The 16,058-nt window shown below is 39.7% G+C and overlaps 1 protein-coding gene across 2 annotated transcripts; it reads right to left on the bottom strand.

Annotated features, from left to right (window-relative positions):
* Positions 1-134: 134 nt before the first annotated feature.
* stat3 (signal transducer and activator of transcription 3 (acute-phase response factor)) lies at positions 135-16,029 on the bottom strand. 2 transcript variants are annotated; one of them, XM_028599377.1, is made up of 24 exons: positions 15,749-16,029; positions 12,244-12,393; positions 11,478-11,721; positions 11,272-11,364; positions 11,068-11,149; positions 10,796-10,896; positions 10,307-10,458; positions 9,583-9,741; positions 6,629-6,721; positions 6,421-6,480; positions 6,275-6,304; positions 6,077-6,170; positions 5,949-5,996; positions 5,721-5,804; positions 4,460-4,558; positions 4,199-4,334; positions 4,052-4,104; positions 3,865-3,959; positions 3,580-3,719; positions 3,281-3,502; positions 3,081-3,123; positions 2,387-2,446; positions 1,215-1,312; positions 135-1,088 (listed from the first exon to the last, which is right to left on the bottom strand). In XM_028599377.1, the coding sequence occupies exons 2-24, from the start codon at positions 12,369-12,371 to the stop codon at positions 1,048-1,050; spliced, it is 2,355 nt and encodes a 784-aa protein (XP_028455178.1). In that variant the 5' UTR covers positions 12,372-12,393; positions 15,749-16,029; the 3' UTR covers positions 135-1,047. The 2 variants fall into 2 exon arrangements, with proteins under 2 accessions (XP_028455178.1, XP_028455179.1); XM_028599378.1 differs by lacking the exon at positions 2,387-2,446.
* Positions 16,030-16,058: the final 29 nt, after the last annotated feature.

Here is a 16,058-nt window from a genome sequence, read left to right as displayed (position 1 = left end):
CTGTGTACACTCCGTTAGAGTAAAATATCTTTCTTAAGCATTCATGGTTATTTTGATAACAATTTTGTCTTAAAATAAATTCTTCATACAATGATTTACATTACATATCTGATCAAGGAATTCAGGCACAAAGAAAAATATTCAAACTGCTCATTTCAAAAGCAAGTGCAATTCACATGATCACAAATGACAGTATTTAAGTGGGAGTGACCAAAAAAAACTTTTCAGAGCACCTCTTTTACAAGTTATATCACGCAATTTCTCACAACACTATAAGGGAAAAAAATCTTACGGGAAAATAACCTCAGAAGTGTCTTATTAAATTCCTTGTCTTTTCTTCTCACTGCAGTTTTTTAAACGCTTTAAATAGCTCGGAGAAATATAAGAAATATTTCATTCTGAGTAAAAGCTATCATAAAAAAACAGCAACCATTTCAAATGAAACCAAGGTATTGTGGAACACAACACCTGGGACGAAACATTTGGCAGGGATTAGGAAATGCGACAAAACACATTTAAAAAAGGACCAATAAATGCATTCAAGCGGTACAATTTCAAAGCGACATAGCTTATACAACAATTATTCTTACATTTTCATATTCAAAGAAAAGAACACATGAAGTCATAACCATTTTAAAAAGTCAATAACGCAAAAATACAATGTTCTGAAAAAATATAATTCCAAATACTTAAAATGTACTCAAAACATCTATGCAGATGAGGAAGTACTAAATAGGAGCAGGACGTTGCTAAAAATACAACAGATCAGTATCAACCAACAGTTTAACACACTGAGCTGTGGACAGTCAAAACTTAAATGAGTGGAAATGCTCTTTTAAAAGATAATCTTCCTAAATCATTAAGTTCCCTTTGGTGTGAAACTAAGTCTTTTTTTCTTTTTTCTTTTTTAAAACACAGAAATAAGAAACAAACTGTACAGGGAAATTGTGTGCACAGAGGCAGAAAAATAAATCATCATTAAAACCCTCTATCCTGACATAATACCGAATCCCAACAAAGAAAAATTAAGAAACTTGACAAATCTGATTACATAGGAGATGCTACATCCATGTCCAAAGTAAGTGAGTCTGTGGAAGAAATCCAAATACAGGTTATTATTATTTGTTATTATGTGTATGTTCTATGTCAATGAGTGTCCTACAAGAGTACAAATATGGGTGTTTGTATGTACACCATGTGTGTAACTGACTCACCCAAATGTCCTGAATTAGCTTCAGCTTCATTGTGCATCAGGGAGTCGAGGGTGCGGGGCGACATGGGGAACAGGTCGCTCGTGTTTCCAGAGTTTGTGCTGTGAAACAAACAAAAAAGGGAAAAATGGTGTATTACAAACTTAAACTGCCCACTGCTGGTCATACACACACATTTACACGCAGAGTCCCGTTTGGGTTAGTCAAAATACTTTCAATATAACTAAAGTGATAACATCTTTGTCATCCCACTTTACCACAAGTGATAAGCCAACAGCCACCTACTGACTTGTGTGTGTCAGTGTTTTGTCTTCATCACACTGACCGCAGGGCTATTGCCAAAAAGGGCTGTGATTGAGCTGCGTTGTTTAATACACATATCAGTAGTTAATGAGTGAAAAGCATCACTCCAACAGTCTCATCGTAGAAAGACAATTCAGCATTCATGTTAGTGTGCAAAGTCATGCCCAAAAGAGAGTACAGCAGATGAAAAATGGGATGGACGTGTGATAAAAGAATGATAAACAATTAGCCATAAATATCCAAATACATGAACAATACCAGGAAAACCTGGGCAGATGTTGAGCATGTTACATACTTTCCAGCTTCTATTTTAGGCAGTGCTAAGCACACTAACACAACATGCCTTACATTGAATTGATGTTAATGCTACAGCTACTGTCAACGTCACACACAGTTGTTGGTTAGTTGGTTGGTGGATCGAACGGGCCGTCACTCACTCGCTTACCAACGTACAGTCACATTTTATTTTGCCTCGTCTTTTTTTCCTCATGGAATTATGAATCGATTTGGGATTATTTTTCCATGGATAATACTACTATTATCTGAAATCTCATCAATTTTCCACAAACAATCATGTGAAAAATACTTTGGACTTTTAAATCCATACAATGGATTTGGTTGAGGAATTATGACACAAATGTCTGGGAAACAGAGTGTGACCTGAACCAAAAAAAAAAACGAAGATGAATAGCAGGGAGATGCTCTTGTGTTAGAACCAGTAAAAGTGGCGGTGAGTGAACAAACAGGAATTATGTAGGTGGGGGTACTGCTGCACCAATATCCCTGAAACCCACCCACCAAACACACAGACATAAGTGAAAAGATGCACACACAAAACCCTCCCTTCATGCCACCTCCCCCCGAGCGCCTACCCTGGGAATCCGTTCCCAAGCAGCTCACTGTCCGGCAAGTCCATGAACACGGAGGGACACCTACGGAGACAGGTCAGGATCTCACTGAGCAAACCTCACAACCCACCAGCACACCAACAAACCCAGTACCAACGAAAGCGCACATGGCCGACTGGCCTGTGCATACACACTCCTGTGATACACTCCTCACACTATCACGCTAACCTGCAGCTGACCCTCGCCTCCCCTTTTTGTTTTGGTTTCATCTCAGATACAAATGCAGTCAAACGGTTTGCATATTGAGCGTGGAAATGGATTCCCATCAGAAATGAAGACACAACCTGATGCCAGGTGTGAACTGCAATCTGTCTAAACTGAATCTACACATCATCTGTGTTCCCAATGCTTGGTCTGAGAACAGACTGATGGTTCCTCCAGTGACAGTGATGACTCACAGTGAGAGTAAAAACAGTTCTGTTCTCTTTTTCTTTGAACATTTGGCAATACTTGTCACATTTAGAAAAAAAGTACAAAAAATAAAGGAAGTTCAGATATTGGAACAGGAACATTCCGAGAGATATCTTGTCTTCATAAAAGTAAACACCAACAGCTAGTAATAAGGACAGACATACAGTAAATGGAGGTCACCAGGTGGCATGAGATCTTCCTGTAAATGAGGAGCTAAAAAGATAAGAGAGGAGTGACAGATACTTACGGGGTAACGCAGATGAACTTTGTCTTCAAGTATGGCTGAATAGCTGTCAGGGGAAAGAAAATGTTAGCAATATCACAAAAAACAGTGACCACAATAAAAAAAATAAAAAATAAAAAAAATAAATCAATAAATAGCATGCATCCTAGGCAATATCTGTTGCATCCTGTAAACAAAGCATAAAGAACAAGGCAGTGACTTACTGCTCGTAGAGTCTCCTCCCATCTCAGGTTCAGGAGCTGCTTCTGGCCTGCAGTATTTACCAAAAGCTTCGTCTTTGGGGATATCAGGGTAGAGGTACACGAGAGGTGAAACCAGGATGTTGGTGGCATCCATGATCTTGTAGCCCATGATGATGTCAGCGAAAGACATGCTGTTGAGCTGCTGCTTGGTGTAGGGCTCCACTGACTGCATCTGGGTCTTTCCTAGAAACATACACAGAAGCTCAGTACCAGAACAGAAAATAAAGTTTAAAAACAACAACAAAAAAACAAATACTCACCACTGATGTCTTTCTCTACCCATGTAAATGTAATGCCGCCCTCCTTGCTGCTTTCACTAAAGCGCAGCAGAAAAGTGCCAGGAGGTTTTGGACTAAGAATGGCCCTCTCCCTCTCCTTACTGATAAAGCCCATGATATACCTGCAGAACAACCACAGGAAGTCATATATTTAGATACTGGATTTTAAAATAGTAAGTCTATTTTAAAACTGTTGCATGTCAAAACACTTTCAATGATATGAAACGGGCAATGCCAGGAACTTGTAAACAAAGGGCGACCTCTCACCCTTCATTCCACAGTGCCAGGATATACTTCTTCACCAGGTCAATGATATTGTCTAGCCACACCCAGAAGGAGAAGCCTTTGCCAGCCATGTTTTCCTGGGAAGAGGAAGGAGAAAAATAACTCACTCATGGAAGCAATACAATGGCAAGATGGCAGGTTGAACCATGTGTGGTTTTTAGGTCAGTACCTTACAGAACTTGGCCCAAGTGATCTGACAGCCAGAGTAGTTGACACATGGCCCTGGATGGACAATTACAGAATACAATCACACATTAATACATGACACAGTGTCGAGTTAAACGTTTTTTGGAGACTTTTAGGCATGACACCTCACCTAGTAATTTCTCAGCCAGTGTGGTGAGCTGTTCAATGGTCAGGCCTCGCTTGGTGGTGGAGGAGAACTGCCAGCTTAGAACCTCAGCTACCTGGTCCCATGTCCCAACTGGAGGCTTGGTGAAGAAGTTCACATTCTGTACAGAGACACCCAGGCCAACACAGTTTAAAATATATAATAATTGTTTATACTACAAACAGATATACAACTGTATAAACAGAGCAGAGTTCAGCCCCTTTCCACCAGAGGGTGCTGTCTTACCTTTGGGTGATTAGTGAGCATGTTGTACCACAGGATGGAAGCCCAGGCGTTGGGCATCTGGCAGATGTTAGAAATGACTACCACAGGCAGGGAATGAGTCTGCAAAAATGGAGGAAATATTGATATATGTTTTTACATTAGTATAATGTAAAGTTTGGTGATTCCTTGCTGACATTTACTCTTGCACGATGATGTGAAAATGTTTCTGCTTCTATTTCAGTACATTAGCTCGTAATAGGACTTATTCAGGTGGTCCTCTCGGTAATAGTGCTCTTAGAGGGTATGATGCTGTTCTTAGCATTGTAAGATACTTTGGTGTAAAAGGCTTGTCCTTTGTCCAGGGACCCAAATTCTGAGATCTGGGTTGGATTTGCGAGTATGATGAAATTATAATATGTCAAATTCATTATGTAAAAACTACAGATGGTGCGTGTTTTAGTGTGCTAACAAATAATTCGCGGCTGAAGGTTTAGGGTTGAGTTCTTGCTTAGTTTCCTACATCTTGGTCATATGAAACATGAGAAAAATCGGATTAACTAGTTAGCAAAAAATAAATAAATCACTCCGTATGTAAACACACCACTGAGATAGAAAAAGAAAAAAAAACTAATAATGCAAGCTAGTCTGACACATAGGTTATCTTCACACCATCTGTCAGAGGGAGACCTTTGATTTGCCATGAAGACAACAATTATTATGTCAGAGATGCAGATGTTGAGCGGTTGCTCTGAGCGTAGAATATTGACGTGAATGGGTGATCCAGTTTAACAATGGATGATAATGGATGATTGACTAAGCCAACTAGGAGGTAGAGTAGCCCCACCGCCTCATATCTATGGTAGTGATTACAACTGATAACGCCCATTTAATCGGCTGATAAGGTTCGAAGCGGGTGTGTCTCACCCACAGAGGATTAGGGAAAGTAAAAATCTAACTTTTCATCTGAAATACTCAGTGCCAGTAACCCTGCCATCAGTGGAGTAACTTGGGGTAGATCAATGACTGGGTTGATGAAGGAGATTTGTCTTTAAGTCAGAGCTCATTTAGAAGCAGAGGAGGTGACAGTCTCTGGAGGTGAAAGATTTTGGTAATGACTCATTTGTCTGGTGACTTTGTTTGCAAGAGCTGTTAAAGAACAACGCTGTTTTATCGGTGCATTATGCTTTAGAGTTTTGTTGACTTCTGGTGTTACATGAAAGTTAAATTATGGATATGGAAACGTCTCCAAGTTCCTGACACAGAGATGCTGACTGATACTGACCTCCAGATCGATCTTCAGGCCTTGATGATAGACTTCGGTCTCAAAAGTGATAAGATGGAGCTCCTCTGTGACAATCAGAGAGGCCTAGAGAGAACAGATTATTCAAATTGTTTAAAAGCAGGACAACAAAAGTCAAGAAAATGTTTATGGCAGAAGTTAAATCCAAACTAGAGACAATTTGAGCATTAAATTAACACTATGCCACCAAGTGTCAGAAATAGTACTTACATCACTATTGGTCCGGCCACCATTACCACACCTCTGTTCTCTCAGGGTCTGTAACAAACAGGAAGTTAGTGCTCCACAGCAGGCTTTTATCAGAAAACCTCATCAGTCAGGCTGCCTTCATAACTCACCAAGTGTTTAAACTCTGCTGACAGGCTGCCATTGTTGGATTCTTCCATGTTCATAACTTTTGTGTTGGTACCAAGGATGTTAAACTTTCGTGACCTAAGAAAAGCAAGGAACAGCAGTTAGTGAGACTCTGTTTTAAAAGAATATAAAGTAAATGCTAAAGGCTTGGAAGAAAAGTGTTCTCGAAGTAAAGGAAGTACCCTCGAATTGCAGCCACATCCCCAGACTCCCTGAAAGACAAAAAAAAATAATCAGAAAAGCAGTTTCTCTTAAGATCTCAAATCAAATCTGTGGTTTAGTTAATATAAATGTTAGAAGCTCCAGATTTAAAAAAAGAAAAACTCACTTGTCAATGCAAACTTTAATTTTCAGCTGATAATTGAGTTCAGGAAACTTTACCAGTAACCTGGAAAAAAGAGAAAAAGAAATATTTAAAAAATATATATAAAATGTTGCACTTTCCGTCATATGGGGTGCATAAAATGTTTCAAGAAATGAATACAATATGTTGTTTTTTGTTACTTTTGATACAGTGCTGCAAGCTTGCATCTTACCTCACTTTATTTGTGAACTGCACTCCTGTTTTTATGACCAGAGGTCTGTCTGGATGCATGGGCATACAAGGCTGCCTTTCAACCACAAAAGCACTACAAGATAGAGTGGATCATGTTTCAGAGAAAAAAATCCAGCAGACATCACGACAACATATGGTGAAGAGAATCTAAAAGGTCAAAGGTCCCTTTGTGCGCCCCATGTAGCATTTGCAGCGGCCCGGGTTTGAATCTGACCTGTGGCCCTTTGCTGCGTGTCATCCCCTCTCTTTCTCTCCCCCTTTCCTGTCTATCCACTGTCACTATTGAATAAAGGGAAAACCCCCAAAAAATAATTTTTAAAATAAAAAAAATAAAAAAGGTCCCTTTACCAATGATTTGTAGCGTTTTAAAGTAAGCAAGTAAAATGTATTTATACAGCGCTTTTCACCGTCACCACATTCAAGACTAAACTGAAAACTCTCCTCTTTGATAAAGCTTATAGTTAAGGAGTGAGGAGTTGCAGTGTACGCCTAGCCCGGCGGGGCAGGGTGTATAGCTAAAGACACAGCACCCCTGCTTTTCTCTGCTTCCCTTTATAGTCATCAGATTTACCTATCATATAATCAATAATATAGTGAGATTAGAGGCAGGCAGGCCAGTACAGCCCGATCTGGTTGGGAAGAGTTCAAGCCCGACCAGGCACCTCTCTTTAACCTGCCTCTCTTAGTCATTCTATTATTATTTTATACTGCGATTCCCTGCAATATCCGGCTACGTCCTGCCACGTCCACCCATGCTCTGCTGTGCCACGTTACATCCTGTAACATCCTGTAACACCCTGCTGTGCCTGGCTATGACATGAACTACTAGGACTACCATTGTAGTCACTGTTCCATTATCTTTATTGTGACTATTACGCCACTATTCATCATAACCCCAACCGGCACCGTCGGACACCGCCTACCAAGAGCCTGGGTCTGCCGAGGTTTCTTCCTAAGAAGGGAGTTTCTCCTCGCCACTGTCGCAATAGCCACTGCTAATGCTTGTTCTTGGGGGAATTACTGGAATTGTTGGGGCTTTGTAAATTACAGAGTGTGGTCTAGACTTACTCTATCTGTAAAGTGTCTCGAGATAACTCTTGTTATGATTTGATACTATAAATAAAATTGAATTGAATTACCCAAAAGCTAGCCTGAACAAGTGAGTCTTCCCTTGTCCCTTAAAACAGTCCACATTCTCAGCAAACCTAATGCTGGTTGGCAGAGCATTCCAGAGTCTGGGTGCCATAGCGGCAAAGGCTCTATCCCCACATGTCTTCAGACGAGTGCGTGGCGTGGATAGCAAATTTTGATTGACAGACCTGAGAGACCAGGAGGGGGTGTGTAAGTGGATTATGTTGCCATGATAATCAGGGGCCTGACCATGTAGAGCCCTATAGGTTATAGTAAGAATTTTGAATTGGATCCTGTAGGTTACAGGAAGCCAGTGAAGGGAGCAGAGTAGAGTGGTGATATGGGTGCGCCTGTGTGATCTAGTAAGTAGCCAAGCAGCAGCGTTTTGAATGGATTGCAGGCGGTGAAGAACAGATTTATTGAGTGAGGAGAAGAGTGAATTGTAATAGTCAATACAGGAGGAAATGAAGGCATGGAAGAGCATCTCCGGTTCTGACTGAGAGACCACAGCCCTTAATTTACTAATATTGCGTAAGTGAAAAAAAACAAAAGATAGGGATTTGTCAAATGTCACCCAAAGGTTCCTTAGACTAGGCTGGACCGCAGATGACAAAGGCCCAATGTTCTGCTTAGTAAGAGGGATAGCGCTGTCTGGCGCTATGATTAAAACCTCCGTCTTATCTGGGTTCAGCTGCAAAAAGCTTTCAGCCATCCAGTTGTTTATGTCGTTTATGACCAGGAACCTAGTAAGTTTGAATAAATAAATAAAGTGCACAGTCTCCCTACAGAGAAAGCAGATGGCTCAGATGTCATCACAGTTGCTAAATGAAGAGTGTGTGATGCGACTGAAAGCTCTGTAGCATAAGTAAGTGCGACTTTGATCTCAGAATCTCTCCACCATAGATTGTTCCTAAAAGTCAACAATTAACATTCATGTGCTCAATATTACACTTGGTCTGGGCAGATGTACAGTGGTATGCATAAGTTTAGACACCCATGCTAAAATTGACTAAAAAGAGGAGTAAAGAAAATCATCTTTTGAAAATTGATTTCAAAAATTGATTGTAAAAATGAGGAAAAATCCAACCTTTAAAGATACCAATTTTCTTTGTGAATAATGTATAATAATGTATAATGTAATAATGTATCGTAAAAAAATGAATTTTCTTCCTTAAAATACAGAGGGCATAAGTATAGACACCACTGTGTTAAATTCCCATAGAGGCAGGCAGATTTTTTTTTTCATGGATCCAGGATACTATGCATCCTGATAAAGTTCCCTTGGTCTTTGGAATAAAAATAGCCCCACATCATCACATGCCCTTCACCATATCTCACGATTGGCATGGTTTTATTTCAGACCAAATCAAACCAGCTATTAGGCTAACTGAAATAAATCCAAGCCAATCTCTAGGTATGGTGAAGGGTATGTGATGGTGTCGGGCTATTTTAATTCCAAAAGGCCAAGGAAACTTCATCAGGATGCATAGTATCCTGGATCCATGAAATAACTGGCCTTTAAAAATAAAAATCTGCCTGCCTCTATTGGAATTTAACATAGGGGTGTCTATAGTTATGCCCCCTGTATTTTAAGGAAGAACATTTATTTATTAACGATACATTATTCATTCAAAAAGAAAATTGGTGTCCTTAAAGGCTGGATTTTTCCAAATTTTTTTAATTAAGGCATTAAGATCAATTTCCAAAAGATGATATTTTTTATTCCTATTTTTAGTCAACTTTAGCATGGGTGTCTAAACTTGTGCATACCACTGTACAGTAAATATTTGTTGCATGCAGTACCTCTTCATCAGGTTTCTGAACAAGTCCACAATCTTCTCCTCCAGGGCGGGCCGGTGCTGGATGATGGGGTCTCCTTTGTAGGACACCTTCTGCTGAAGCTCTTCCAGCTTCTTGATCTGCTGACGAATCTGGAGCTGGGACTCAGCCAAGGATGTGATCCTGGTTAGGAAATGTTACCCAGTTCAAGTTAAACATGTGGATGAAACATGCCTCTAGTTGTCAAACTGACTTGACAACACTGCTGATATTTGGCACATTACAGCAAAAACATTTTAGTTGAGGTCTGCATTGATGAAGGGAGATCACCAAAAGGGCAGAGTACAGACAGGAATCCAGAGTCAGTCTGTTAGCCAAAATATTTGATATATGGTATAAAAGACAACCATAAATACTTGTGATCATAACCATACTTCTTGATGAGTTGTGGATACAAAAACAAAAAATCACAGCATTTCTAGGAACATCTTGATGTTGTTGATATAGATATATATATATATATATATATATATATATATATATATATATATATATATATTTTTTTATTGAATCATAGGTTTCAATGTAGCTGGAAGTCCTCAGAATTAACATTTAAACAAATGTATCTATGCAGGAAAAGACTTATGCAGAAGGAAAGGAAATGATTCAAATATGAAATTGATTATTGATCATTAATGTGACCGGTGATTGATTTAGGAAATTGCTTAAAATTTGCATCCCTGGTTACCATGTTTCAAGGCGGTCCAGGCAGATGTTAGGTGGTCCTCCAATACAGGCAATTTGCTGCCTTCTCTTCCAGTCTGCCAGTTCTTCATCAGTCAGGTTCTTCTGTACATAATCCATGGCGGTCAACAAGCCTCCCATCTCTGTCACAATTTGCTACAAGATAACAAGCACAGCATACTTTTAAAACAGTTGGTATAATTTCAAACGAGTCACCGTGGTCGATGTGACTGGTGACTTTACTTCTGTACAGTATGTAAACGTTAAAGCATTGTTTTCCAGAAATGCATTGCATGCATTAACCCCTAACCCTAGCACGTAATATGCAGCATGGACGACAATGAGGTGTCTGGTTTCACAGCGGCAACGGCAGAGTCTTCTGCCATTTGTGCTAGGTGACAACCCCAAGCTGGATGTGACCCTGAACCACCATGAAACTAGAGGTCTTGTTCCATTTGTTGCAATTTCATTTGATCATGTCACAAAAACCCACCCTCCTCAGCTGGTCCAGTGCGCTCAGCATCTGCTCGAGCTGAGCCATCTTCTGTCTGGTAGCAGCTGCTTGGCTGTTCCCATTTAGGTCCTGGGACAACTCTGGACAGAGGGTGGACATGGCACAGGTCAGCAAACTAATTCAATTCATTAAATCTATACCAAAAAGGTTTCCCTTTAATAAATGTTCATCTGAGACTGAGAGTTAAAATGTTTCAAACAAATCTACGGTGTATCACTGCGAAAGTTCAGAATACAGTAATTAGAATATACCTCCTTGACTCTTCAATGTCTTGTAATTGAAGTCAAAATCGTCCTGCAAGTTCTCAAGCATTTTCATCTTCTGTTCCATATCCTGAAACAAACAAGGATTTATATATTTAAGACAAAATCATTTTGTCAGGTTAGATGTGTGCGGGATTCTTTGTACAGTACACTGTACGGTACGGTACTTAATCAGTGAGTCTCTGAACTAACCTGCACCCGCTTCCTGATGTCTTGAAGGTTGTGCTCCAGAATCTGCTGCTTCTCTGTCACTACTGTCCCAGTGGGATGTGCTGCCTGGCCTTCCTGCAAGAGAATAAAACATATACTACTCACCACTGTACCACCCCAAATTCATGAACTGAAGCTCTTTGATGCAATAAGGATGCTACAGCGAGGTTAGTGTAGCTCTTCCCTACCTGTACAGCTGTGGTGGCCGTCTGCAGCAGTCTTTGCTCCTCCCACAGACAGCGGGCAACAATGCGGGCAATATCCATCGGCTTCTCCAAGTACTTGCTCTGCAGATGCTGTTTAATCCTGCGCAGGTTATGTTGGTAAAGTACATTGTTCTCCTGCAGGAAACGGCTATACTGCTGGTCTATTTCTCCCAAGAGGTTGTGAAACACCAGGGTGGCGTGTGACTCCTTATTGGCAGCGTAAGCCCTTGTGAAGGAGAGGATAAGATAATCAGGATAAGATTTACTTCTAGTTCCTTCTAAGAGCTGGTAAAAGGTGAATACACAGTTCAGTTCAGTTGGATCTCATCCACACATCCTGTACCCCACAGAAGGGGGACTACTCGGGGGGGAAACATAATAAATGTCTTTCTTATGATAATTGTAATACAAATTGGACAGAAAATGTACTACTATTTTAATGTGGCCCTCAAAATAGAAAAAAAGAGGAAAAGCTTCATCACTCGCTCAGTGATGCACACTTGTTCAGATGCACTGTGATACATAATGCATATGAGAACCATGTAATGGTGTCATGTGAGGGAAGAGGGCGTGATAAGGAAGAGTGTAACAGTGAATGCTAAACACAGTAGCTTTCTACGTGTCAAGCTATCAGCACGTCATGGTGAATGGCCAACTGCCAGTCTGGAGAGAGTGGAGGATAACAGCAATTTAATGCATTTAATTGTTAGCAGACAGAACAAACAAAATATGCTTTCATATTTCTCACCAGTCCTGACTCTCAATCCAGGGGGCAAGGAACTGCCGCAGCTCCATGGGGAAGCTGTCACTGTACAAGTGGTAGAGCTGCTCCAGATACCTGGTCTCCAGCTGCTGTAACTGGTTCCACTGGGCCATCCTGACATAAACCTCCACAAACCTACACAAATAAGATGGGGGTAACAACATAAATTAAGCAGAGTACATCTTGGAGAAGGCTATTTCTGATAAATATTTTTTTATAAATCTCACACGCCTTATAACGGACCACAGAGAAACAGCTAAATTTCAGGTTTTCTCTGAAAAGGAGGATAGGTTCTGGGGAGGCCTCCTATTCAGCACAGACACTTCCTGTTCAGTGAAACACTACGCCTCCACCAAGAAATGCAGGCCAACGTGAAGAGCTGTCAGCATCAGCAACTCCCTAAGCAGATAGGAATAATGATCTTTGGCCGAGGTTTTGCCCCAACTGTATTCACTAGAAATAACAAAAAGCACACTTCCTTATCTTTGCCGCTGAAAAGCTACTGTAGATGGATACGAAACCAGAGAAACGTATTCTTCGACAAAATACAAAACTGGGTTTTAATCATTTCCTTCATATTACTTATCAGAGAAGCACAATGCAACTTGAGCAATGTACTCTCATTAATCCTCTCGCAGCTGCCGGCAGAGACTACAATTATCCATCGGATCCACATTGTAGGTTCTGCTAGCCTTCTCATCTTACCAACAGCAGGCTACACAGTTCCCCGGAGGGCGCTAGACTGTACACTTACAATAACCAGTAACCAGTAAATCCAATAGAACGTTGTCTCCTCTAGCATCCATATTAAATAACTAATTGAAGTCTTTGTTTCAGCCTCTTACATACCTTTTAAATACTGTTACATTATCGTCTAAAGTCTGACTACTCAGGGTTTATGTGTACAGTGACATGGCTCAATACTATGCAGAATTTAGAAACAAGAACAGAAGTTCTAATTTAACTCTGATCCTTGATAACTGATGACTCAGATATGTTCTCAACAAGAAACTAGACTTTCGGTTTCCCTGAGCCAAGATGTTGCTCTTGCTGACAGAAAGATAATGCTGTTAACATACTCATACAATAGGTTTAAATGAGTACCTACATTTGCATTCAATATCTGTCCATGTTTCCACTTACTCCCACCGTATTTGATGAACCCCTTAATTAAGGCACGCTTTATGTTTTGCCCATCCCCTTTTATAGAGCCTACATGAGGGGAAAGAGTATTAAAAACTCCTCTCAATATTATACAATCCAATATAAACCCAACACTAACCACAGCCTCAGTAACTACTATAGACTAAAAGTGTTATCAGTGTTAACAAAAACATGAACTGTATAATATTGTCCAGGTATACCTAACAAACTGGAAACTCAGTATAAGCTTCAATCTCATATATTTCTCAGTTTAGGGCAACCTGAAACAAAAACGTATATATACACTGTATGTTAAGTTTCACCTTTCATATTAAATGATGTCAGAATGATGTCAGTGTCCCAAGGGAACCACAGGAATTCAGTTACAACAATCATTCTCGCTGACATCATATGGGTGAGGGGTTTTTTAAGCATGTAAGGGACATAACCCAAAGTTGTCCATCAAACGTGACAGTTTTCAGCTTTTCATATGACCCCTGTTCCTCTTTCACTGGCATGTGAAAAAGGTGCATCTGCATGGTGTAAACCCTGAGAGGATCACATCAAAGAGCAGCTGAGTCATGTCAATAATATGAGGATTAGTTTCATTTTTTCGTCATCTGAATAAGTAATTTCTTATTTCTATTGTGTGGTGGGAATTTGGGTTGTAATTGCAAATGGTATCTGAGGTTCAATAGGTTCAATTTACAAACCTGTTGGCACAATTTGACTTTTACTGTATCATCTATTTCCTTTATCATGCATTTTCATGTATTGTATTGAATTGCAGAGTTACCAATAAACTAACCACCTAAATAAAGTGTCTGGAAAGCTCTGGTACATTGTAGAGTCCCTCTGAGATCACTGCAGGATTATCAATGACCCAATGTGTACAGCCACAGAAGTGGCACAATACGGTTTTATTATTGATTAACAAATAACGTTTGGCACTGAGTTAATGCCACATAGTTACTGCCAACTAGCTAACAACCAGTGTAGCCTATATTGAAAGATAAGAGGCAAAAGTTAATTTGGGCGGTAAGGTCATAATGGGTCCACAAAGTCTGAACATATTGGCTGTTCAATCATCAAATTACTTCAACATGTTGTCTGGGTCACACACATTATAAATCATAGCCTTGGGGACCTTTTGAAAGATGGAAATTCTTCACAAATATTGATCCAAATGCCAAGGTAAGGCTTTTGTCTACACATCACATATATAACATCTTTGTTTGAGTTTTGAAACTCAGTATCATATGCAAGCAGATTTAGCTAGAAATTTGCCAGGCCAGCCAGATATGTGCATTTTGTCCAATTTTCAATGCTAGGTAAAGTTAGCCATGCTGCAGTAACTGTAAAGCACAATGTAATTCCTTAAACCATGTCACTGATATTTCAGCAAGTACTTCCTTGAACAATTAAAGCAATGAGTAACCAATCCAACAATCCATTCCATGGCTTCTGTAAACACATGTGACAACAAAAGTACTATTACGTAAAGTTATGTAATTTAGCAAAGTCATAATGTATTTCATGACAGTCATGTTTTGACTTTAAAAACATTGATTACAGTCAATAGTGTAGTAGCCTATCTGATGACACTGCATCACTGACTCCACACTGGCTACACTAAAGATCATATTAAAAAAAATAACTACTAACTCTGACATACACTTCAAAATTAAGATTATGTTAAGGTCTGGGCAGATCATTTGTAAAATCAAATCTTTTGAATGGAAGAATTAAATCCCAGTGCATGGTGTCCGACATGTTGGCCTGCAGATGAGATAGAGATGGGCGTGACAATTAAAGAAAAACACACAACAAAGGCCTGCATTTCACTGGGTCCAAATATGCCATCCCAGTAAAGTTGGAACTATTGTTCATATGCATAAGTCATTGTTTTGACGACAACTGACGTATGTATGACAATTAAACTAGCTAGGCGATCCAAATCACATGAGCAAACACAAACAAAACATATATATATATATATGTGTATATATATTTTTGTTGTTATGTTATCTGACCCATAATGAGAGAGCTGAACTCAGTAACGTTAGCTAATGTTACAGATAAAACGCAGTAACACTTTAATGTAATGTACTTTTATGTAGCAAACGTTCACACCGTGGACACAGAATGGCTTCCCCAGTATGAAAAACTTATGACCTAGTCACAATGCTGCAATCGTACTACAGACGCGTTATAACGTTAAATAACAGAGCAAGCCATTCATTAATGTGGTCTGCAGTAACACAATCATGATAACAATCCCGCTTCGGGTTAAGAAACTATTTTTTAATAAATGGCATAAGCAGAACTCGCTTTTATAGTCGCTTACCTAGCTCGTTGTTACTCCTTTGGAAAGTTTCTCCGTAAAAAAAAAAAAACTGTTACGTTAACCCTTCTACTAAAAAACACTGACAATGACAGTAAGTGGCGAATTTTCTAGAAATTTAACACACAAAAGCGAGGGAGAACACACAGAAAAAGATCGTTATTGTGTAGGTTTTCTTGGCAGCACGGGAAACACTTCTCCGACGTAGCAACGTAACGTTACAGAGCTCCTCTTTCACCTAACCCATCTCATTGCAGTCTTTCCAGCCAGACAACCCCCATAAACTACTATATTTGACAGCTTTGACAGCCAA

This window comes from Perca flavescens, chromosome 15, assembly GCF_004354835.1.
Source record: "Perca flavescens isolate YP-PL-M2 chromosome 15, PFLA_1.0, whole genome shotgun sequence".
NCBI classification, from domain to species: domain Eukaryota; kingdom Metazoa; phylum Chordata; class Actinopteri; order Perciformes; family Percidae; genus Perca; species Perca flavescens.
Note: the sequence above shows the minus strand (reverse complement) of the source record. Positions and strands in the feature narration are given on the sequence as shown.